This window comes from Callorhinchus milii, unplaced genomic scaffold, assembly GCF_018977255.1.
Source record: "Callorhinchus milii isolate IMCB2004 unplaced genomic scaffold, IMCB_Cmil_1.0 Scaffold24, whole genome shotgun sequence".
Taxonomy (NCBI): Eukaryota; Metazoa; Chordata; class Chondrichthyes; order Chimaeriformes; family Callorhinchidae; genus Callorhinchus; species Callorhinchus milii.
In genome coordinates this window covers 9,865,018-9,890,969 of record NW_024704765.1, presented here as the reverse complement: position 1 = coordinate 9,890,969, position 25,952 = coordinate 9,865,018, and the positions used below count along the sequence as shown (strand labels likewise).

At 43.7% G+C, this 25,952-nt stretch overlaps 1 protein-coding gene across 1 annotated transcript in view; it reads right to left on the bottom strand.

Annotated features, from left to right (window-relative positions):
• Positions 1-8,409: 8,409 nt before the first annotated feature.
• The window catches only part of pex14 (peroxisomal biogenesis factor 14), a 111,790-nt gene continuing 94,247 nt past the window's right edge, over positions 8,410-25,952 (bottom strand). Inside the window, exons 7-9 of the mRNA XM_042343755.1 lie at positions 17,411-17,508; positions 9,555-9,646; positions 8,410-8,931 (exon numbers count right to left, since the gene is read on the bottom strand). Coding sequence (XP_042199689.1) covers positions 8,502-8,931; positions 9,555-9,646; positions 17,411-17,508 — 620 coding nt within the window. The 3' untranslated portion in view covers positions 8,410-8,501. The remainder of the gene's footprint in view (positions 8,932-9,554; positions 9,647-17,410; positions 17,509-25,952) is intronic.

The following is a 25,952-nucleotide window of genomic DNA, read 5'->3' as shown; positions in this document are numbered from 1 at the left end:
TTGGTTCTTGCCAACCTGCGCCTAATACTTCCCAGGATTAGGTAAGCAGGAAGCGTCCCTCCAGGAAGAGAGAGGGAGTATTCCATTCCAACAATCTACCGCTGAGATTTCCATGTGAAGGTGGGATGCATGGAATTCTCAGCTTAGTTTGGAGACTCTTGAGCAACGGTGATGGATTTTCGCATGTGTCAGACACCCGGCTGACCAAAACAAAATTCCTGAGCATCATAGTGGCTGCCCACAAATTTATACAGTCACCACACCTTACAGTATATCCTGAGACGGGCTTTGAAGCGTCTCAACTACATGATAAGGCGCTACATCAAATGCAAGGATTATTATTATCCAATGTTCTTAAATTCCTCTGCAGGAATAACCTCCCCATTTCCCCACCTTAATTTTCCGATGACAATCCTGAGGTCGGCCCCTTGTTACTGATTGAAGTAAGTAATAATAATCCACTGTTCGTCCTCTCAAGAACCTTTCAGGAGACTGAAATGATAGAAAGGCTCGGGTGAATGTGACTTACTGAATCGCATTGAGGGGAATCACACCAATGACGATGCAACAGAGCTGAATGGAGTATCTCATCTTAACCGCTGCTTCCCCCACCCACTCTGCTCCAGTGGAGCTAATTATAAACTCTCGAAAAGTCCTAAAAATTCCTAAATGTTACGACTCTCGGTTTTAACAGTGAGTAGGAGGAGGTGGAGGTGACGAGTGGAATTTTGATGCGCACTTTTTTTCTCCCCACCTCTGTAGTCTTATGTTTTCCTTCACAGGGTCTGTTTAACTGGACACTAAACAACAAAGCTTATAAGGGGGAATAGCCATAATACTGAGTAATAATCCCCTCCAAAAATAATAATAATTTGGTCACTCAAACCACAACTGTTTGTGGGACGCTGCTGTGTGCAATTAGCTGCCGCATTTCTCCCACAGAATGTACAGTCAATTCACTTTACAGTATATCCTGTGAAGGGGTTTGACACGTCTCAAAGACGTGATAAGGCGCTATATCAAATGCAAGGATTATTATTAAAACTGGAGCCAAGGCAGTTAGAACTGAGGTCAGAAAATGTTTCTTAGAATCAGTAGGAGGATAGTTAAAATAAGAGAAACTTGTGAAGTAAGAGTATGAAAGGCGAACAGGCAGGGCATTTATGTTTAAAAGTTCTGCCAAGATCTGGTAAACTGGTGGAACAGGCTTGATGGGCTGAATGGCTGCTTTCTGTTCCTCTTGTCTTCTGTGCCCTAATTTTAAATCCTCTTTTTTTTCCCCCCTCTCAGCTGCTAAGTCATCGCTCCCTCAAAACAATGGATGGAAGATAGAAATAGATGTCAAAAAGCATCAGTGACTCTTGTTGACTGGCTAATGATTTCTAACACAGGGATTCAACCAGGTGAACGAAGATAGTATTTTTATACAACGGCAGTCAATATTTTAAATATTGCTAAACCTTTACCACGGCCCCTTGTGACTGGAGCCCAGATCTGCGATGCTATATTGCACTTGTGCGAGGTAATTAACAATTGACGTCCGTACATCTAGCACCGGTAAGAGGGGCACCAGGTGTTTTACAGTTAGGCAGCAAAGCTCTCAGTTCTATCACGCGCTATACGCATATTTAAAAGCCGGCACTTTGCCCAGAAAATACACAGTGACTACACAGAACAGTAAATCCTGTGAAGCGCTTTCAGACGGCCTCCCGACGTGAAAGGCGCTGGCTGTGTCAAATGCAGGAATCAGTCTTATTATTTGGTTAATAGATTTTTAATTCTATCAAAAGGGAACGGGAGAGTCACTCGAAAATAAAATAAAGTTGCAGGACTATGATGATGATAGAGCGGGGGAGTGGGACTAGTTAGCAGCTCTTACAAAGAGCAGCACGGGCACGATGGGTCGAGTGGCCTCCTTCTGCGCTGTAAGACTCTATGATTCTGGGTTAATTGGAACATCTTTTAAAATGAGTGGCAAAACAACAAGAATTTCGCCTCATTCCCACTGAATGAGTTGTTTAGTTCCAAAAGAATTTAAACCAACAAGTTGATTCTTGCCTTGGCGATAAAATGTGAACAATCTGCATTCTCGAAAATCATGTTCCTCCTTTGCACATTTCCCAAAACTGCATGAATAGGTTCAGATCTGCCAAATCCCTGTCATTGCGAATCGCAATCCTTTTGGTTTAAAAAACAAAACAGCTGTTTGTGGGACACTGCCACGTTTCGCCCACAAAATATACGGTCAATTCACATTTCAGAGGTGGGGGAAGGCAGAGTGGGTCAAGGTGCGAATGTGGGGTAGAAAGGATAGTTGAGGGTCGAACAAAACCCCAAGGTTCCGGACTGGTTTAGTAAGGTAGAGGGTGCAACCATGGATGGTGATGCTGTCAGTGCCTGAGGTGTGGAGGCGCTGACGGGTGCCAATCAGGAGAGCCTTGGTCTTGTCGACGTTCAACTGTAGAAAGTTAGCTCTCATCCAGGACTTGATGTCTCACAGACATTCTGTCAGCACAGCAGTGGTCCTACAACAACACATGACATTTACACAGTGCCTTTTACGTCGGGAGGACATCCCAAGGCGCTGGAAAGTCAGGGATTTGGACCCGACCTGATCAGGAGAGGTGGTGGGGGGGTGGAGGCAGAGCACGGGGGGTGGGGGTAGGAAGGTGACCGAAGGCATGGTCGAAGAGGAGGGTCTTGAGACGGGCCTTGAAGGAGGCGAGGGAAGGGGTATAAAAGAATAGTTTTCTAATGGTGAGTTCCAGAGGGTGTCACTTGCTGCTTGAGCTTGTGCAAAAAGCCCTGATTTCTCTTTAACATCACATCATGTATCCTGCAGCCACAGGGTGACGGTTGTGGCAATCAAGTCAGTTTTATTAGATAAAAGCAGCAGAGTTCGGGAGCCAGGGCTGCGGGGTGCTGGGGAGGAGAGAAAATGTGTGTGTTGCACCACAGCTTAGCTCCTGAGCAAGACCACAGAACTACATGTAACAGAGACCTTGCAGTTGTTTCAGTCGGATGTCTGAGAGGAGGTGAAAAGATAATAGATTTGCGTCAACGGCAGTTTACAAATGGTCCTTGCACAAAGTTAAAGTCTCCGGTTGTTTTTTTTTAGTTGCTGTTCAAGGCATTACGCTTCCAGTGGGAAAGTGTGCGGTCAGAACGCTGGGTATATTTAACGGGTTTCTCTTGCAATCAGTTCTAAAGAGTCAAGTTGATCGGCAAAAGGGAAGTCGTACAGACTGAGTGGTTTTAAAAGGTTAAACGGTGCAAAGAATTGCAATGCAGAAAAGTGCACACCTGATGGAAGTTTAGAATATTTATACAATTTGTAAACTTGGGAGAGCAGGACTATAAGATAACCAGTATTAGCTCTAACGGGGAGTTTAAGAGTCACTTATACCTCCATTGCTATTTACTGATTTAATTCCCCCTCTCCTCATCTCAGATCGCCCCTGAAGACCCTCTTCTTCGACCGTGTTTAAGGTCACCTTCCCCCCCCGTCTCGACTATCATGCGCTTTGGGGACACTGCCCCGCTTGAGGGGCGCTATGTAAATGCAAGTTGTTGTTGTTTCGGACTGCAATCCAGTCCCGTACTGTCCGCAGTTCCTCACCAACGAAGAGTGGAGGGCGAGTGCCTGAAGGATACAGTGAGCGTCACACACAAAGCAAAATCTCCCCTTCCTCTCACCTTGACCACAGTCAGCCCGTTTTCTCAGGTTTCTAATGTAAATGAAACTACATCTGCATTAAACAGCCAAGGCCACAGCAGGTTACTGCGTTAGTAAATAGAATTTGCAGCTTGTATGCAGTCTCCAGCACTACAATCCCACTGCATAGGGTTTCTTTACTCTAACTCAAATCGTAACTCAAAAGATGGGGGTTCAACTCTGTGTAAATGACTTGAAATGATCTGACGAACTGGTCAGGCAACAAGTCTGGAAATAGTTCTAAAATGCAACTCAAAGCTTTATCGAGATATATAAATAATATATAATAATCCGTGCATTTGATATAGCGGCTTATCACGTCTTCGAAACGTCTCAAAGCGCTTCACAATGATATACCGTAAAGTGAATTGACTGTGTATTTTGTGGGCGAAACACAGAAGTGTTCCATTCATGAATTGAGTGACCAAATTCTTCCTATATTTTTGGAAGGGATTATTACCCGACAAATTGGTTCCTACTTACTGTTGGATAAACAGAGGTGTGTGGAGTAAGGAAACTTGCCCAATGTTTCGCTCTGCCCAGGAATCGAACCCAGGTCCTCTCGCTTGCGAGGCGAGTGCTCTAACCGCTAAGCTACAGGGACTGCACAAGTCCTATGAATAGAGAAATGTTTTGAAAAATGAATTATGATCATAAATAGACGCACAGCGTGAGTGAAGATTGCTCATCTTAAACTCCACAGCAATTAAGGAGCCAATGGACTTCGCACTAGTTTTGTTGAACCCACATTTCAAGTACGTTTGGTTTCTTCGCAGGTAATGAAGCAGATCTGCCCAGGGAATTGGTTTGTCAACATTATTGCCAGTTTAAACCTTGTGTGTACCATTAGGCAACAGCAGAAATTTCAGAGTCAACAGTTTCAGTGCAGGAAGTCGTTTGACGGGAAACACTGTGTGTATTGAAGGCATATTGTAAAGCGACTGTATAGGGATTCTTCTATTGCGATATTACAGCAGCAATATTAATCTGGGTTAATTAACTGTAGTTAAAATGTAATTAACTGAGTCAATTAACCTTTGGTCTGCTTCAGTGCAGGCTAAATGGAGTCACATTATCTGACCCCAAGTATGTCCCAGGTGACTGTCAGTACACTGGGTATCCAATAACCATTTTCTCCAAAATCTAATGGGACAAAAATTGGAAATAATTGGGGGCTTAGGACTGAACATCAACGCTCTCTCAATAAGTTAATGGTTCTCGAGCAGGCTAATGATGAAAAATGTTATCCCGAAATTCTGGAACACTCTTCCTCTATCCCTCCCTCCGTCCCTTGCCCCTTCCTGCCCCATCTTCAGATCGAGCCTGGAGACCTTCCTCGTCAACTGTGCCTACGGTCACCTCCCTTCCCCCTTCCCCTAGGCTCGGTGTCATGTGAGGGTGGGGGGGGTGGTGCTATGTAAATCCAAGTTGTTGTTGTTACCCTGAACTCTGGGCTGTCCAAAAATATCGACAATATTCAAAATTTTGTGTATAAATTGTGGTGGGATGTATAGATGGGCTGTGGCTAGGAGTCATTTGTCTATGTTTCATTACTTAGTTAATCCTTGTAATTTGAGATAGCGCCTTATCATGTCTCAAAGAGCTTCACAGGATACACTGGTGGGTCACTGTGTATCTTGTGGGCGAGACAAAACAGTCACTCCTCCATGAACGGAAAAACATTTCATTTAAATTTATTTGAATATTTTAATTTATTTAACTTCTCTGCTTCCTTTGCTGTTACCTGACGCTACTTTCCTTCGGTCGCTGGACGCATCGGTCTCGAGTTTAAAAGATCCCAGGGATGATATCAGGCCCGTTCAGTGATGGGAAGACTTTGCAGTTTTTACAGTCGTAGTTTCTTCAAAGTGATTGCCTCCTCCGCCTTGGTCCCTCTCTCCCCTGCCTGAAAATCTTCCTTTTCGATTGTAGTTACGGTCACCTTTGCCCCCACACCCTGCACGCCCCACCCCCCTACCTCACCCTTCACTGTTAAGCGCTCTGAGACGCTATCCTGTGTGGAGAGCGCTATATAAGTTATTGTTGCTGCTTCACAAGAAATGGGGCAGTAGTGGCAGCGATTTGTGGGTGGGTGAGTGCATCCTACCTGTTAATGCTCCAAGGGATAAGATGACAGAAGTGACAGGCAGACACATTACCCCCTAAGCAGAACATTGCACCACATCCGGCACCTGGTTGTTACGCAGCTGTTTGTTGCTCCCTGACTAAAAGAAATACCACATCAATATCTTCATCACTCACACCTGGGTCCCTAAGAATAGAAGGAACGACTGCAGTTTCTTCCATCCCCAATCTGTCTCTTCATTTACCCGATGTCTTTTAGTGTTGATCGCTGTTATTTCTCATTGTCCTGATAACTCATCGTTTGGGATGTAACGCAGACACACACACTATTGCAAAGTTTTCAGCAATAATCCTGCCACGAGGCAAATCCACGAGCATCTGAATGTCACCGTAAATTATCACAATTACCGTAATATAACATATTAAAATCATCTTGGGAGGAATTCCTCCCATTCTAGTTTCTCGTAAAATGTACGTGGTAATAGTAATCCTTGCATTTGATATAGTGCCTAATCACATCGTTGAGACGTCTTAAAGCGCTTCACAGGATATACGGTAAAGTGAATTGTCTGAGTATTTTGTGGGCGAAACGTGGCAGCCAATTGCGCACAGCAGCGTCCCCACAAACAGTCCCCAGGCCTAACCTCGATGTAGTTTCCAATAAAACTCTTTTGCCGCACGGGAAGAGGATAAAGAGACAGCACCACGTGATTTACCAAGATCATAGACTGTATTTGAAGATGAATCAATGAATGAATAGGTCAGATAGGTCAGATGTGCTTTTACCTAAACATTCAACGTGGACACAACAAATGCATTTCTGAACCGTTTTTTTTTAAAAAGGAGGGGAAAAAACACTTTCCGCCATCGTCCGCTGTGATAATTTGCCACTTTATATTAAAATGTTTCTCAGTTGAGTTGAAACAAGTGAAGGGAAAGGTGCAAACATGGGTGAAACACACAAGGTCTTTCTCTGCTTAGACGGTGAGTTGAAGAGGCTTTTTATGCACCAATTAGGTAATGGAACCTTGTCCTTGGGCAATGTTTATAATAATAATAATCCTCGCATTTGATACAGCACCTTATCACGTCTTTGAGACGTCTCAAAGCGCTTCACAGAATATACTGTAAAGTGAATTGACTGTATATTTTGTGGGCGAAACGCGGCAGCCAATTGCGCACAGCGACGTCCCCACAAACAGTCGTGGGTTGAATGACTAAATTGTTTATTTATTTATTTTGAAGAGATTATTAGCCCCGGAAAAGCAATCCACCAATCGACTAACAACCGGGTTCCTACTTACTGTTGGGTAAACAGAGGCGTGTGGAGCAAAGAAACTTGCCTAACGTTTCGCCCTGTGCCCGGGAATCGAACCCAGGTCCCCTCGCTTGCGAGGCGAGTGCTCTAACCACTGAGCTACAGGACCCCAACCAGTTGCAGGACTCCTTTAGATGTATGGGAGACGAGGGGGGTGGCGGGGTGGGGGGGGGCAGGGATTTTCTTCAGGATTCTCTCTCGTTTCTTTTTGTGTGTGTCGTTTGGTCAAGTCGTTGTTTTAATACAAAGTACAGTCATTCTAAGGCAAACATAACAAATCCAGTGCACCAATTTCCATCCACTCCCATTGTACAGTAGCAGTTCTGATCAGAACTTTACATTTCTCGGCAAACCGGACGTGGGCCACATGTGCTTATCGCAGTGGGTTACATTCTAACCCACCTCCACCTTCAGGTTCATGCTGGTGTGACATCTCAGTGCATCACCATAATACTAATAATAATAATAATAATCCTCACAATTTGATTTAGCGCCTCATCACGTCTTCAAGACGTCTCAAGGCCCTTCACCAGAACATATAATGTAAATTGAATTGACTGCGTATTTCGCGGGCGAAACGCTTATTCAAAAAAAATTGCGTACAGCGGTGTCCCACAAACAGTCGTGGATTGAGAGACCAAATTATTATTATTATTTTTTTTAAGGGATTATAATCCTCGGGAAGCGATCCACCAATCGACTAACAACCGGGTTCCTACTCAAAGCTCGGTAAGCAGAGCCGTGTGGAGTAAGGAAACTTGCCTGACGTTTTGCCCTTGCCCAGCCCAGCCGGGAATCGAACCCAGGGCCTCTCGCTTGCCAGACGAGCGCGCTAACGACTCCGCTGCTGGATTCCACAAGTAGGGGCCCTGGATCTTTCGGTTAATTTTGCCACTTACTGTAATTCTCTTTCGAAACCGAAAGCTGGCAAAGCAGAACGCGGGTAACGGGCGGGCAAGGTGTTGAGTCTTCTGCAGGGACTTCAACAACGCTTTTTGGGGCGGGTGGGAATACAAACTTCCTTTTGGATAGCGCCTTTCACGTCGGGAGGACGTCCCGAGGCCTTGGGAGAATGTGGAGAACCCTGGAATCTTCTGACCTGATCATGCAAATAATGTTGCACCAAAACCGCACCTGGGTGGAAGAAGCCACACGTTATTTCTCTCCCTTCCTCTCTCTCTATCTCACTCACTCTTTCTCTCTCTCTCTCTCTCTCTCAATCTGCTGTCTACAATGTGCCAACAGCATTGTTCTGCTGCGTTGCAAAAAAAAGAGAAACAGCTGCTCGGGATGCAGGAAGCAAGATATTTACAGTAAATTAATGGAATTATAGAACATTTTGTCATGAGGGCCGACCGACCGACCGAAATTCATCCTCGCTAATCAGTCAACGTCATTCTCGTTGCTGGCACCTTCCGGGCACCGTGGGTTATCCACCGGTTCATTAATCTGTCCGTCTCCGCCCTTCCTGTCTTCCGTCTGCACGCTCAGGCACTCCTCTTCATCCACGTGACTCACGTCATCGTCTTCGTCCTCTTCCTCGCCCTCTTGTTTCTTCTCCTCTTCCCCCTGGACCTCCATCCTGACCTGACACTTGATGTCGAGGTCCTCGTTGTTCAGGACGATGGCGATGGGGGTCGAGCCCTCGAGGATGTTGTTCTCCTCGGCTGGGGAGGAGGAGGCTGTGCAGACGGACGAGATGTCGCTACTGCTGGGGCTCGGGCTGTAGATGGACGTGGCTATCGAGGGCGGCTTGACGGGAATCTGCCAAGAGGGGATCTTTGGAGCGGACGGAGACGCAGGGAACTGTTGCCTAGAAGCACAAACGTGCAAATTAGTGTTAACGTGGAACATTGTAAAATGCAGCAATAGATCAACTGACTGCAAACCATTTTGCTAAACACTTAACACTAGTATTAACATAATTATTAACACTATTATTCCACAACACAAGTCTTACCTAAGCAGCCTCACCCCCATCCCCATCCCCGACTCCGCGCAGTGATATTTAGTTTCTCTTCTCTGTCTCCTCGCCTCCACTTGGAGACCAAATCAGAGACACATTTTGCCTCCTCACTCACCCCATCCATGTTATGGAAGATGGCGCTCACACACATTCACTCACACCCACACACTTGCTCACACACACACTCACACACACTTACTTACATACACATACACACACACTCACACACACACTTACATATACACACACACACACACACTCACACCGATCCTCTGGACGTCTAAATACAGCTAAACCCCTGTACCGAATACATTTAAGCTACTTCCGAATACAACGATCACCATTCTTCCACACACTTCAGTTGTCGGTCTGTAGGGAAAAAAAAATGATGGCACACACGGGGGTAACAGGACTTTGTGAACACCCTGTGGGTTTCAATCATAACACAGATCAAACGCTGCCAGGTTTACCTGCTCAGAAGAAGTCCTTTCAGCGAAGTGATCTCAGCTTTCAGTTCACTGAGACTCTGAGATTCCAGAAGAGAGTTTGTGGATGTAGAAGCCTAAGGCAGACAGAATCGCAAATTAGGGGCCGTCGCAACAACAACAACAACTTGCATTTATACCGTGTAGCGTCCCAGAGCGCCTGAAAGTGGTGGAGCACGACCCCGGGGGGAGGTGACCGTAGGCACGGGGAAGGAAGGGGCAATGGCGGAGGGATGGAGGAAGAGTGCGCCAGAGTTTCGGGGAGTAGTGGCTGAAAGCGCGGCCACCGATGGTGGAACGGAGGGCACGATACTTGCAAAAAGCCTTTGCTCCCAAAGAAATGACCTTTAGTCCAAATCAAATTGTGCGCTTTAACGTGTGACTTGTATATTTCGAAGGATACATTCCACTATTACTGGGTTCAATTCCCGGGCAGGGCGAAACGTTGGGCAAGTTTCCTTATTTCAAAAGATAATAATAATTTGGTCACTCCACCCACGACTGTTTGGGGAACGCTGCTGTGCGCAATTGGCTGCCGCGTTTCTCCCACAAAATATACAGTCAATTCACTGTACGGTATATTCTGTGAAGGGCTTTGAGACATCTCGAAGACGTGTTAAGGAGCTATGTCAAATGCAAGGATTATTATTATCAAGTGCTGCAGCTTTTCATCGAGTTACCAGGGTGCTCTGTAGCTCAAATTATTCCACAAAACAAGATTGAACAGAATTTAATCACATTAGTCATTTATGAAAATGAATGAATGCACAATGCCGTGTGATATTCCCAGAACCACAAATAAATGCAGAAGAAGTTTACATACTATTTGACTAGAAGTAAAATATCAAAAATAACATCGACTTTGTTCCAAAACTGCATTGCATGCAAGCTTCAAGAAGATCAAATAACTGTCAACAATGCCTCCATTCAATGCCCAAAAGGTAATTTGACTAACGTAAATGACAGGGTGTTTTTTAAAGTAGAAAGTGACGTTATCTTTGATTTTTGTTTAAAAAAGTCAGTTTTATATTTGAATTGCAAATAACCCTAGCATTATCATGCAGAGAGGCACGAACAGTGATCTGTGGGGAACTCACCCAGAAGATGGTCTGGTTAGCTCGTCAAATAATAAATTGGTCACTCAATCCGCGACTGCTTGTGGGACGCTGCTGTGCGCAATTGGCTGCCGCGTTTCGCCCACAAAATATGTGGTCAGTTCACTTTGCAGTATACTCTGTGAAGCGCTTTGAGACGTCTCGAAGACGTGATAAGGCGCTATATGAAATGCGAGGATTATTATTATTATTGGTAAGTTAGCAAGAGGACATGTGTTCGGGAAGGATTCTCTCATGTGGTACTTTATCAAACGCCTTTTGAAAGTCTACATCCTCTGGCTTACAATAACCAACAAATACATAGCCACTAAACTTTACAGCAAGGGTTATTTTTACATAACCCCAATCCAGATTTTGATTCCCCTCTGTATAACAAAATGCCGTAAAATTGTCTTTCCCAACCGAGAATTCGCACCCTCACGTTTTGGAGCCTTTATGTAGCGGAAACTAATTTTTTTGAAAAGAAAAAAGTGAAAATATTTTAAAAGTGGCAGTGATAACATCTTTCCTTTTTTGGGGGGGGAGGTGGAGGAATAATGTATTTTTTTGAAGAAATTATTATCCCTGGAAAAACGACTAACAACCGGGTTCCGACTTACTGCTCGGCGTGTGGAGTAAGGAAACTTGCCCAACATTTCACCCTGCCCGGGAATCGAACCCAGGTCTCTCGCTTGTGAGGCGAGTGCTCTAACCACTGAGCTGCAGGACTCCACGAGCAAAAAATATGGGTATCAATCAACAAATGTCCTAACTTCGTCTCAAAATGTGCTGGTACACAGTTAGGACCGTCTCAAATGGCCTGGCTAAGTGCCAACTGTTATTGCTAAGTAATTTTAGCAGCTGAATAGTCATAAACCCCTCAGCCTTAATGGTAAGTGGCTTTTATAAGGAACATATGCTGCTAATCACTCATTGTGCACCTGGAAACAATTTCGCAGTTTCCCCACATGGTTTCGAACTACAAAGCCCCCATGTTTCCAAAGTAAATTTGAAATTAATTCTTAGGACAGTAATACCAGCAGCATGATGCGTTATACGATCGTTTTGTTGCCACCTCTTGTTTTACACGCACTGAATTTTCGAACTGGCCCAGAACAGATCCCAACACCTGCTAGTTTTCAACAGGCCCTTCTGGAAAAGCACAGCCATCTCCTTTATGGTCATTGGCAGTATTTGCGCTTGGTTACTTCAGAGGAATCTCCTATTAAGAGTGATTAACCTGTGTGCACCAGTCTTTGGATGAGGGTAATTTCTCTTCTGTGCAGGTGTAGTTTGTAACAGAAACGTGTGTAATGCTGCACCTGATCCTGTTCTCAGAATGGGTTGGAACAAATATTATTTCTAAAGTCTTATGAAAATACAAAGCATTCTACCGTCTAGTTCTCACCACTAGGAAATGAAGAGGAACACAGTCCTGAGCGAACTCAACTGCACCTGGATAATGTTCCTAAGGTTAGAGAAGAGCTGATGCCTTCTTAGAAACGCAGGTGAAAATCATTTTAAAAACTCGCTCACTCCACGACTGCTTGTGGGACGCTGCTGTGCGCAATTTGACTGTCGAGTTTCGCCCACAAAATTCGCAGTCGTTCCACTTTACGATATATTGTGCAGAGCACTTTGAGGTGTCTCAACAACGTGATAAGGCACTATATCAAACACAAGGATTATTATTATTATTATTATTAAATACCAGTGGTAATGGTCACAGCGTCGAAACAGGAGGTCGAAATCCTGATCTTTATAAGCTCATGACATGATAGCACACGTCACATTCTTTTTAACCCCCGTTAGCGGAGTTCAAGAGAGCACCCAACTTCTTTTCAACCTTTAAGCGAATACAGTGCCAGAGGCAGAAGAAGGCCGGGCCAAGCCTGTGTGGGGACAACAAACAAACCTCTCATGCTCTGTACGGTAAGCAGGGTTAAAGTGTATCTGGTGCCTTGCAACAAAAAAATGCCGACGCCTAAGCACAGCACGGTACGAATGGAACGTAAATGTGCTGGTCCGTAGCAAGTCCTTCGAGGGAGATTTTCTTTCACGCGACTGACTGCGAGGACAAGTCAGTTGCGACGTTCGTCTTTTTTTAAAACGACAAGAAATTTAGCCCATGACTTTTTTTTAATTCCGCTTTTTCGCTTTTTCCTGCTACTTTTGTGATGATGATGGCTGTGTGGGGAGAGCGAATGGCATGTGCTTGCAGGTTGGTTGACAGACTGCAGGAGCACATCAGAGAGAATGCTTGATGTTCCCCGGCGGTTTGAAAGGAATAGAAGAGTTTGGTTGCACTTTCAAGTTCGCAACAAAGCCGGGGCTCAAGAGATTTCCAAAGTTGATCAACAATCAACATCAGATCCCGAGAACGGTTGTGTTTTTCGGAAGGTCACTAACTAATTCAAGTTATTCTCTCTCTCTCTCTCTCTCTCTCTCTCTCCCCCCACTCCCCTCCTCCCCCGCCCCCAACTGAACTAGACATCTTCCAAATGTGTAGCCTTGAAACAATAATGCTTCTCCTTTCTGTGTACAATCAATCCTGTGAGGGGGATTCACTTAGCGATGCATACTTTGCCCACCGCGCTCTCCCCATTGTGGTGAACAGCTTCTGTCGTGTTTCTGATCGCTGTTGTCTGACCCAGTTCATCGCAGGGAATTGTTGGTCCCAGCCCTGGAAACTCCTCAGTTCTGACCAGTCACTCAAATTAATAATTATAATAATAATAATCCTTGCATTTGATATAGCGCCTTATCGCGTCTTCTAGACGTCTCAAAGTGCTTCACAGAATATACTGCAAAGTGAATTGACTGTGTGTTTTGTGGGCAAAACGCAGTAGCCATTTGTGCACAGCAGCGTCCCACAAACAGTCGTGGGTTGAGTGACCAAATTATTATTTTTTTTGAAGGGATTATTACCCCCCCACCCACCCAAAATCCGCCAGTCAACTAACAACCGGGTTCCTACTTACTGCTGGGCGAACAAAGGCATGTGGAGTGAGGAAACTTGCCCAACGTGTCGTCCTGCCCCAGGAATCCAACCCAGGTCCTCTCGCTTGTGAGGCGAGGGCTCTAACCACTGAGCTGCAGGACTCAGGGCCTTATCACGTGGTTGAGATGTCTCCAAGCGCTTCATACAGAATATATAGGAGAGCGGAGTGACTGTATTTCGTGGGCGAAAGGCTATTATTCTTAAACTCTATTATTAAAGCCATTCTGTTGAAATGGCAAAGTCTTAAAATTAAAAGCTGGGTCAGAAGCTTGGGGTTCCACCTTAAGAGCAAGGCTTTTGACTACCACTTGTGCTAGACTACCGTAGGAGTAGTATTAGTCAGCAAAATCTCATCACGAACAGAAGGCTCAATTCTGGTGCATTTGCTTTGATAATTACCGCACGGCCTACAAATTTGACTCCTCTGCTCAACCTCACCAACGCTATCTTGCTCAAAACTAGAATATGTGATTCATTGTGAAGACAGCAGTACAATTCTTTTTTTTTCTACTTGGAGTTGAGATACAGATCAGTTATGATCTAATAGAATAGCTGAACAGTCTCGAGGGGCTGAATGGTCTCCTCCTGTTCCTATGTTCCTACATGTAAATAGTTTGAGGAAATGGAGAACTTGACGTCCAGATCGACATCAGACAAACGAGTTTGACATGGATTTCGCACTTTGCTTGTGGTTTCAGAACACAGTTGAGGAGGGAATTATCTCGAATCTGTGCCCTGAAGTGCAATCCATAGAACAGTGACTAATATTTAAAAGATGCACTTTTTAATTTTAATTTTAATGTTTTTTTGAATCTGGTTGCAAAATCGATACTTTCTTTGCGAGCTTTGCATAGTCCAACAACCTAAACTGAGTGAAACATTATTGCCGTTACTCTTCATTGTAATGGAGCAATAATATTAATCCTTGCATTTGACACAGCGCCTTAATCACGTCGTCGAGACGTCTCAAAGCGCTTCACGGGATAGACTGTGAAGTGAACGGACTGCGTACACTGCCTTTCACGTCGCAGGAACATCTCAAAGGATTTCACGGGGACGTTTTGTGACAAGGACGGACAAAATATAGTGTAGAGCTCACTAAAAGGCCATTTGCCACATCAGGCAATTCCCTTCACCGAGAGCGTGTGTTCTTTGTCGCTATAAAACATGTGTCTAATCTATGAAGGCAGCAAACAACTACAAATGAAACTTTTAAGTCAATCCTCAAAAGGCAATCAAGCGAAACTCCAGGATATTACTTCAGCCTTCCAAGTCCATATGGTTCAATCTGCACAGTTGTTTCTTTCCACAGACCCTCACATCCATAGTTCTAATGGCACAGGAAACATCAATCGCCACAGGGAATCTGATCTGTGTCTATTTTTACCCTTATAACCTTCAATCTCGTTCTTACACAGTTATTGATCCAGCTTTTTTTTCTCTAAAGGAGTTATTCACACAGCATTAACTGCTTTGTCCTCGAGGCTGTTCAGTACCTGTGTTTCACGTTCCATTCATTACCTTCTCTGTCAGAGTTGGGTAACATTCTACAATAATGTCCGAGCCCTCCAGATACTAGTTCTGGAGTTTAATGTACATAATGTTGGTTTACTCAGCAGTTTTAAGTGACGACCAGATAGAGGTCTTGAGGATTTTGAAGGGTTATGAGAGGGCGAATTGACTTATTTCCAGTTGTTAAGAAATTAAAGGGGATTTAAATAAAAAATCTTCACACACAAGTGTGGTTGGAATGTCATTTTTTCTTTTGCTTGCGTTGTCACAGCAGAGTCCGTGAATTCTTTTAAAAGGGAATTAAGGTAGATTAACGTTAAATGGTACGGGGGAAACGATCAAACGAGAGCGGGAATAGTTTGGTGTCTCGTTTAGAGAAAAATACCGGTACAGATTTGATGGTCTAAATGGTCGCATTTCTGTGTTGGAATATTCTGTGAATCTGATAATGATAATAATCCTTGAATTTGATACAGCGCCTGATCGCGCTGTTGAGACTTCTCAAAGCGCTTCACAGAATATACTGTAAAGTGGAGTGACTGTGTACTTTGTGGGCGAAAATCTATTCTACAATTCCATAGCACGAATTGCCTACAAGTAGTTGTTAAGCGCTCTGAGATACCGTCCGGCGTGGAGGGCGCTATATAAATCCAAGTTGTTGTTGTTACACTCATTAGTAATTCCCTGGGAGGCATTTTTTGAGACTTTCAATGTAATAAGACGCCCCAAAAATACGGGTTCCTTTCTCATATTGTGTGAAGATTACTACCCCAGAGAAGCTTACCCTACACAAGTTTACTCTTCCAATGTCATTTACCATCTTGTATTAATATACTCAACAAGATCCCGTCGGTGATGTCTACTTTCAAGGCTCAAGAACTTATCTTTCCCGATAGTTCATTGCTCTAACATCGTGCTCCCTTGTTGCCAACTAGTGCATGAAAGGATTCACACTGCGTCTGTAAAGTTATTGACACTAAAACCACAGCCACAGTTCCTCCCACGTCCCAAGTCAAGTCACTGTGTAGCATAAACAATTGCAGAGTTCCTTACATTCCTTTTCGGATTCAAACCACAAGGGGGGAAAGTGTTGGATGAATTTGGATTATTCGCCAAGTTGGCAAAGGACAAAAAGAGATCTTCACAGGGATGGGTTGTGTCTGTGTTTTTAATTAATTAAATGTTAGAGTCGTCACCTTTCCTTCCTTAATCCACAAAGCTAGTGGGCTGCTGGATTCTTCTGAAAAGGTTAATTGATGTATTAAATAGCTGGTGGTGTACCTCGATCTTGTGTTACTTTGGATCTTAATTATAGAACTTCGAACCTACCAAATTACAGACAGCTGTGGCACAAGTATTTAGGAACAGGAGAAGGCCATTCAGCCCCTCGAGCCTGTTCAGCCATTCTATAAGATCATGGTTGATCTGTACCTCAGCTCCATTTACCCGCCTTTGCCCCATATCCCCGGATACCCTGACCTAACAAACATCTATCCACCTCTGTCTTGAAAATTTGAATGGATCCAGCATCCACAGCCTTTTGGGGGAGAAAGAGAGAGTTCCAGATTTCCACGACCTTTTGTGTGAAAAACTGCCTCTTGATTTCACTCCCAAATGGCCGAGCGCCAATTTTAACATTTCACACTAGTTACAACATAAAGAGTTTAAACTACAGGCGAGAACTTCCACCTGGATTTAGATTTTACTGTATTTAAGTTGCATTTTGGAACATCCAGAATTTGCTAAACTCTTTAATAACGCCTCAATTTTGAAGCGATTTTTTTTTTTTCCGGTGAGTTTGTTTCAAAGGTTAAGACTAAATTCAACAATCTGCCACATTCTGCACACTAAAACGGGTCAAAAGCTCTATCTTAAGACCAAGCTGGAATTTTATACATTCGTCATATTTGTTGCATAAGAAATGCAATATTAATATACACACTGGTGGATCAGAGTTTTAAAATAAGAGTTAATGACTGCAGTAGAATAGACTCCAGTCCTGTGGAAATATTTCTTCACCTCGGATGTAAATACTCAACAACAACAGTATTTGCCTTTCACATCATGTGTTTCCTACCCTTTCATTCCAACATGAGTGGGCTGACACCTCTGCCACATAACAATAATCCTCTCATTTGATGCAGCGCCTTATCACGTCTTCGAGACGTCTCCAAGCGCTTCTCAGAATACACTGTAAAGTGTAGTGACTGTGTGTTTTATGCAAACACCATTACCTTGCGGCTAGCCAGCTCCCGGGAGAGCTCTTGTAGCCTCTCCTGTTGTTGTGTCAGTAGCCGTTGCACTGCAGCGAGATTGGTTTGTATTTGCGTCACTGCGTAAAGAAAAGAAAATTGAAAACAAATTTAGTTTCTTGACAACTGTCCTGCGTGCGTGCGTTGGTTGGTTTGTTCATTTAACCTTGCAGCCCCACAATATGCAACGAGATTCGAGACTCCTTCAAAGGACCAAAGTCAAAATCTCTTCTCTGCTGTGCGAAATGGTGAATTTAAAGATATCTTATTGATTTGTGGCCCTGTTCCTCTTCCCCTTCCTCCCCACCTTTCAGATTGACCCTTTTTTGGCACATCCACATAGGTCGTATTTTTGTATTCGCGTTCATATTCCGATTGAAAGCTCGGTCATCATGATCCCACGTCCCACAAGTTTGGGCGATGCGAGATCTATGAAAACGACTGAAATAAATGACTAAAAATAAAGGAATGGATACGTGATAGCTCACAGCACACTCTCCTCTTTCTGCTACGGATGCAGTTGAGGTGTTGCACACAAGAACTCTTACTAGCACAGGTCACGTCTCAGACAAAGATATAATTACTTGAACAAACACATTTCCTCTATCCAGCAACATTATTCTCTTGTATTGTTAAGCCTTAAACCATGAGTTAACGACTCCTTTTATACAGCGACGTCTCCCGAGGTAAAAGGCACAGGATTGTGATCAATCTGACAGTTCGTTTCACACAAACTCAATAAAAAAGATTCTCACTGGTCGGTTCCCGTGATGAAGTGACCAGCAGTTTAAATGAATCCAAGAAAACGTAATCGACGGATATGAACAGAGAAAGGGTCATTAAGCTAAACCATAATCCTTTGCATTTGATTATTTGATTGATTGCATCCTTATCACGTCTTTGAGACTCTTCCAAGCGCTTCACGGAATATACTGTAAAGTGAAATGACTGTATATTTTGTGGGCGAAACGCGGCAGCCGATTGCGCACAGTGGCGTCCCACAAACAGTCGTGGATTGAGTTACCAAATAATTATGATTTTTTTGAAGGGATTATTACCCCCGGAAAAGTAATCCGCCAATCGACTGACAACCGGATTCCTACTTGCTGCGAGGTAAACAGAGGTGTGTGTGTGGAGCACTTGATAGTTAAGTAGGTTAATAAGAACTACATGTAGTCAAATGAGTGCTGCGATGGTAATAAAATAAACACTTAGTGTATGTTTAAACTGTGAAAAATAAGATTGAATGATTTCAAGGCAGTTGCAGGAATGTCAGGGGTTCACATGATACGAACCAACCAAACTATGCTCTTGTTTCTTTATTTACCTTGTCACTTACTCAGCCATTCATTATTAAAGCTATAATCTGATTAATGGATTTAAAGCCCTCTGCAGTGCTAGGGTATGGATAATCCAGATTAAGACATGGTACAGTGTCTATTTCACACCAAACCACATTCATAAAATGGGTTTAATGGAACGGGACGAATATTGAAGATATAAAAGAAGGGTAGATTACACGCAAAGGGGAATCCTTGCGCTTCTCCTTATTTTACTAGATTTAAGGCACACAACTGTCACACATAAGTGCTCCAAAACAGAATAATGCGCCTGGGGAACTTTGAGATATAGATAATCCTGAACTCAAGGGGAGGATGGGTTTATTGGTATTCAGAGTGGCCAAGAACCTCATCATCATCAACAACAACAGCAGCAGCAGCAACTTGCATTTATATAGTGCCCCTCACAAAGGATAGTGTCCCAAAGTGCTGAAACACAAGACAATACTGTGCAGAAATTTGTACGGAAAAAATTGTTGTCGTTTTTGTTTCGTCCCCACACGTGAGACGTGATGGAATTCGTCGCGTTTCGCCCACAAACTATACGGTCAATTCACTTTATGGTGTATTCTGTAAAGCGGTTTTGAGACATCTCGAAGACGTGATCAGGCGCTGTATCAAATAATGGTTATTATTCTTATTCAAACAAGGCATTGGAATGTGTTGTGTGGTAATGATGGTAATTTCCGTTTTGTACAAAAACGTTCACAGTTTTATTGTACTTAGCTTCTTTATGATTTGTACGTCAAGTTCTGACCTTTCTGGGGGGTGGGGGGCAGATCAGTTAGTTTAATGCGGTGAAGGTAAAGTAAAGCTGATCATTGTTTCTCAATGAAAGGCGATCGCAAATTATCCAACATTTTTTCTGAGGGAACGGGGGATTGACAGCTAATTAAAACTGGCGGTATTGCTGTTAACAAGGGCTCAAAGATCCAGGGCTCATGATATTTAGAGAAAGGGAGTATTCGAGATCATTGTATCATCTGACATGCATCTCCACTACGTCCCCTGACAACCTGATGCTCCTAATCAGAAAAGTTCCGAGAAAATAAACAGTCAAATTCACTTTACAGTGTATTCTGCAAAGCGCTTTGAGGCGTCTCAAAGCCGTGATAAGGCGCTACATCAAATGCAAGGATAATTATTATTATTATTATTATTATAGAAGGACATTGAAAAGCAACGAGAAGCTTCACACGCAGAATACACTACAGGAACAGTTAACCAAAGGCACAAAACCACAAGAACTCAACGAGTTGATAGGCAAAATTACAAACACATTGCCCATGTGAAACTTATAATTGGTCATCTCGTTCCTCTACTCAACTGATTACATGCAAGAACTAATGATTAACAGGGCAGAGATGCCTCAAACTGTCAACTAATCACGAAAAATGCCAACAAGACACATACCAATCCCCTACAAACTGAAATCATGCTAAATACAAACAGGCCCTGAATAAGAATTGCACCAAACACCTTCCCTTCCCTCTTCTTGCGGTTTCCCCGAGAAACAACACCATCAGCGGAAAGTGCCTAATTACTCTTATGCTTAATGCTAATAATTCTTCCATTTGAAATGGCGCCTGATCACGTCTTCGAGACGTGGCAGCCAATCGTGCACAGCAGCGTCCCCACAAACTGTCGTAGATTGAATGAGCAAATTATTATTATTATTTTTTGTGGGGGGGGGGGGGGAGAGGAAGGGATTATTATTCATGGAAAAGCGATCCGTCAATCGACTAGCAACCGTGTTCCTACCTACTGCTAGGTAACCAGAGGCGTGTGGAGTAAGGAAATTTGCCCAAGGTTTCGTCCCACCCGGGAATCGAACCCGGGTTCCCCCTGAGCAGGGTTAACAGGTCGCAAGAGGTAGGAAGGAGCAAGGCCTTGGGAGGGATTTGAAGGCGAGAAACATTCCTTTTAATAGATTCCCAATGATTTTGCGTGGCTGATTTTGCCAGTGATACTGTATAAACAAGATAACTATCTCAGTAGAGGAATACATAACAATAAGAGAAAATTAATCCCTGGCCATCAGGTAACAAAAGATGCAAACCAGCCATTTCTCTTTCCCTTCTCCAGAACTCCCATATTAGTTATTTCTCTTCCCAGTAGAATTAAATTCAACTCAGATGTATTCAGGAGAGAAAATTAGTGAGTTATGGTTTCCCTCTAGGACCACTTGCATTTATATAGCGTCCACATGGGGTAACATCTCAGAGCGATGGAGAGGACCTAGAGATAGCTCATACTACAAAATTAATTTCACTCAGATATGCAGGCTAAATAGAACAAAGACTCTCTTTCTCTTCTCCCAACATCCCAAGATGTAGCCATGAGAAGATATAATAATAATCCTTGCATTTGGTCACTCAATCCACAACTGTTTGTGGGACGCTGCTGTGTGCAATTGGCTGCCGTGATTCACCCATAAACTAGTCAGTCAATTAACTTTACAGTATATTCCATGAAGTGCTTGGAGACGTCTCAAAGACGCGATAAGGCGCTATACCAAATGCAAGGATTATTATTATTATTAATGGGTTAAAAAGGTGAATTTTAGTTTTACTTTAACAACCATTGTTGTTGGTTTAGGTGCATTTCAGACAGAAGCAGCTCTGAAGCAGACCATCCTTTCCCTGGGAGAGGTTTGTTTCGCTGCTGGTAAATGCAAACAATTACATTTGTGGTTTTGAATGATGCAAATAAATCTTTTAAATAATTAATATTCCTCCAGCCTTGAATGAATATAAAACAAAAAGCCTGCTGTTGTTTTACTTGTACTTTTATTCTCAATGCCGTTCTCTTTTCAGATCCATCAATAGCCAAATTAGGTCAAAACAACTACCTGAAGGATCGAATGTCAATAAATATTGCATTACTTGGAAGTCTTCAGTCCTGCCTGAAACTCGTGGACAACAGCAGCAGTAAATCACTGTGGTCTAGAACTAGCTAATACGAGTGCCAGTACTGCACTGGAGTGTCAGCTTTGACTATGAGCTCAAACCCCCAACGAATTCACAACCTTCTGGGACTTGAACTCATACTCATTCCAATACTCAAACCCTAGTGCAGAACTCCACTCATATTGCACTCATACTCCTACTACAACAACAACAATGAATAAGGCCGAAACCTTAGGCAAGTTTCCTCTGTTTACCTAGCAGTAAGTAAGGAGGAACCCGGTGGTTAGTCGAATGGCGGATCGCATTTCCGGGGGTAATAATCCCTTCAAATAAAAATAATTTGGTCACTTGATCCACGAATGTCCTGTTCATAACGGAAGCAAGTTTCCCACATTGTCCTGACCAACAATCCAGATACACTGGTCATTCACCTCGAGGCTGATTATACAGACTTTGCTGTGTGTAAAATGGCTGCTGCATATGCCTCCAAAAACAGTCACAACACTTAGCAGTAAAGTGCTTTGAGATGTTTTGACGTATAAGTTTCTTTCTATATCAATGAATATGGGCAGACTGTTCAAATGTGGGGGTCAACACAGCAAAGCCTAATTCCTGTTGTCTTCTTGTCCAACATCCACACTTACGCACTCACAAAGAAAAGTAATTCCTCCCCTAGAAGCAAGGCACCAAGGCTTGGATATCTCAGCACGGGTTAATATATGAAAACGTTTGGTTGTGCTGCAGAGTTACCAACCAGGCTCCTCTGTAGAAAATCCTGACTTCGATCCAAAGGCAGATTGTCTTTACAACAGGCTGACAAACCAACTTGCTGCATTACCACAAAGTAGGACAATATCAATTACTCACGCAGTAAACTCGCAATATTAGTCACGCCATCTGTGGAAGTCACAAGTATAAGCTAAGACATTTCTCAAGAGGAGAGGGATGAAGATGGGGGCAAGGGCAGAGGGCATGTGCACCAGAGCTGCTCTCCACACATCTATTTGGGGTGAATTAATATTATTAATAATAATAATCCTTGCATTTGATATGGTGCCTTATCACGTTTTTGAGACGTCTCAAAGCGCTTTGGAGAATATACTGTAAAGTGGAGTGACTGGGTATTTTGTGAGAGTTAAGAGAGCAATCCTGGCAAAGGCACTGACCCGAGGCATTAGACCACTCCCGGGAGGTGGCAGGAGGTGACCAGAGGGGAAACTGGAATCCAAAGAACTTTCTTTTTCAAAAAAACACACACAAAGCCATCGTTTTCTGGAAAGTGGGAGATGTTCGGACGTCAGTTAAAACTCACCAATCCCCACTTAATAAAAATGTGTGTGGAAAAAGAGTGATTATTTTGTGGTTTCCACGTTGTTAAAGTGTATCGGAATCGTATTCCTTTACTCCGCAGCAATTAAGCCATTAATCAAAAGCACATAAAGAGATAGTTCCCACTATTTCTGTTTTCAAAGGAACCCACTGTCTAATGTCTAACTCGCTCTTGTGAAGTTTGGCTTCTATTCAACAAACCATTTTTAAGTTACAGACACAGATGCACATGAAAGTGCATCTCTTCGCGTGGGATAATTTGATGACAGGTTCTAATTTGTCCTTAGTCGCTTGTGAAAAATACATAATTAAGTATATAGACTGTCCGATTAGCGCTTTATACTTGTAAAATAAAATACACCACGGACACTGTCTTTCTTTGAATGGAATGCAACATATAAATATAATCCTCCTTGGTGTCCAAAAAATATTTGGTCACTCAATCCACGACTGTTTATGGGACGCCCCTGTGCGCAATTGGCTGCCGTGTTTAGTCCACAAATAGACAGTCAATCCGTGCAAGGATTAATATTATTATTATTCAAACCAGGTGAAAGGCGCTATACAAATGTAATTTGTTGTTGTTGTAGTTCGCTGTCCCTTTAAGATCCTGGATGATATTATAACACACAGCCTTCCCCAGCATATCCTCCCCACTCCCTCAACCCTCCCTCTTCCCCCCTGGCTCCTGTCATGCATCTCACAAGATAACAATCCTTGCATTTGATAGAGCGCCTTATCAGGTCTTCAAGGGGTCTCAAGGTGCTTCACAGAATATACTGTGAAGTGAATTGACTGTATATTTTGTGGGTGAAGATGACAGCATCGGGATAGAGATGATCCAAAGTCGTTGGGAACACGTACACAAGTAAAGGCTTCTAGTCCTGTGGATCGAGACGCAGCAGTTAAACGTGAACTGGAATGTTTCAACTCCTGACCTCCATCCCATGGTGAACACGATGCTTAACCTCAGCCGTCAGGAGGTTGGGACTCTCGCTCACTAGCAGTTACAATCTGATTTGAACCACATGCCTCCTTGCCAGTGTAACCGCTCCACAAACACGGTAATATGACTGTGGATTCATCCTCGCCGAGGGTGAAGTTGGTTTTAATCAGTCAGAACTGATCTAGGAACAGAGGCAAGGTTAGCCACACTCCTCGGCGATAGCAGCAACAACAACTTGCATTTACACAGCGGCTTTCACGTCAGGAGGACGTCCCAAGGTCCTGGACACTCCAGGATTTGGACCCGAGCTGGGGGGTTGGGATCAGGAGCGGGTGGAGGGCAGGGAGGGTGGGGGAAGGAGGGTGAGAGAAGGTGCGGTCGAAGAGGAGGGTCTTGAGACGGGCCTTCAAGGAGGCGAGGGAGGGAGCGAGGTGAACTGACTGTGGGCTGGAGTTCCAAAGGGTGCGGGCAGAGGATTTTTAAATAAGAATCAACTACGAAATGATAGAATAGCAAGGACGCCCTTTCCTGATGTACCAGCAAAAACTACAGACATCTGCCAACGCTGCACTGTGTAACTAGAATGAAACCTGGTAGGCAGCAGGGACTGGTTCAAAGCACGATGCTTGCCTTGCTTCTGTACCATGCCAGCAATTTTAAAGGGAAAATGCCCTACTGGGGTTGCGGCTTTTGAAGGACGGCCCATTCTCATTTGTGTGTTGGAAGGCAAAAAAAACAAACAAAAGAATGGGGCAAAATTGCTTTCATTTAATAATGTACGCACGCAAAAATTCTTCCCCGCTCTCCTCCCCACCGCACGCACACACGGGCTCGCACACACGCACCCACGCTCGCACACACACACACGCACACATCTCATCAACAGCACAAATCTCATGGCAGTAATTACCAACGAAACGCCTCGGCTTTTCACAGCATTAAGTAATTGAGGAAATTACTGCCGGAATTTCTAGAAACTTCCATAACCCCCCGAAAAATATGCAAAGTGAGAAATGTAATAACTCAGAAGAAACTCCCTGTTCCGTTACAAACAAAAAAAATCTTGTGCTTACTTTAAGAGCAAACTGAATGACCCTGTAATTTTGACTATAACAAGCTTGAAAATCTCTAAACATCCCAGCAGTGAGCACGGCTTAGCGATAAAAAAAGACAGAAATCCCCATTTCCTTTATTAATTTAACTCCTCGAACCACAGAGAACTGCGCTGAAATATGCTTCATATGTTAAAACCTGCCTCTGTCTCTAACTGCTCAGCTGAGAGCTGTACATTAGAGCCAGGGTCACTGCCGTCCAAATAGAAAGAAAGATCTTGCATTTTTATAGCCTTATTATGTTGAAACGTTTCAAATCACTTTGCAGTAATTACTGACAAGTGTAGTGAACTGTTTTTTTTGTATAGGCCTTTGCATCAGCGATTTTGGGCACAGCGAAGTCCCACACACAGCCACAAGTTGAATTGCCAATTTTATCTGAGATCTTGAGGATCTGCAACAACTTACAGGCAAATAGCGCTTTTTGAGTCAGGAGCTCATCTCAAAGCGATGACCGGGAGCCTAAGCTGGAGGTTCCGCCTCCGCCACACTGCCCGTCTCTGACAATACCTCACCCCAAAAGGTGTTGAAACCCTTGTCCGTGCCTTTGTCCCCTTTCGGCTGGACGATTCTAACCCCCTCCCGCCGGTCTCCCCTCCTCCACTGTTCATAAAATTCAGCTCATTCAAAACTCCGCCACCCGCGTTCTCACCTGCACCAAACTCCGTACCCCGATTACTCCAGTTCTTGCCAAACTCCGCTGGCTCCCTGTCACAGGGCGGATCCACTTCAAGATCCTCACTGTAGTGTTTAAATCCCTCCATTACTTGCCCCCCCCCCATCTTTCTAACCTCCTCTCTCCTCACAGCAGTGCTCGCTGCCTCTGCTCTACTGGGTACAGCCTCCTCCGTGTCCCACGAATCCTCCACTCCACCATCGGCGGACGTG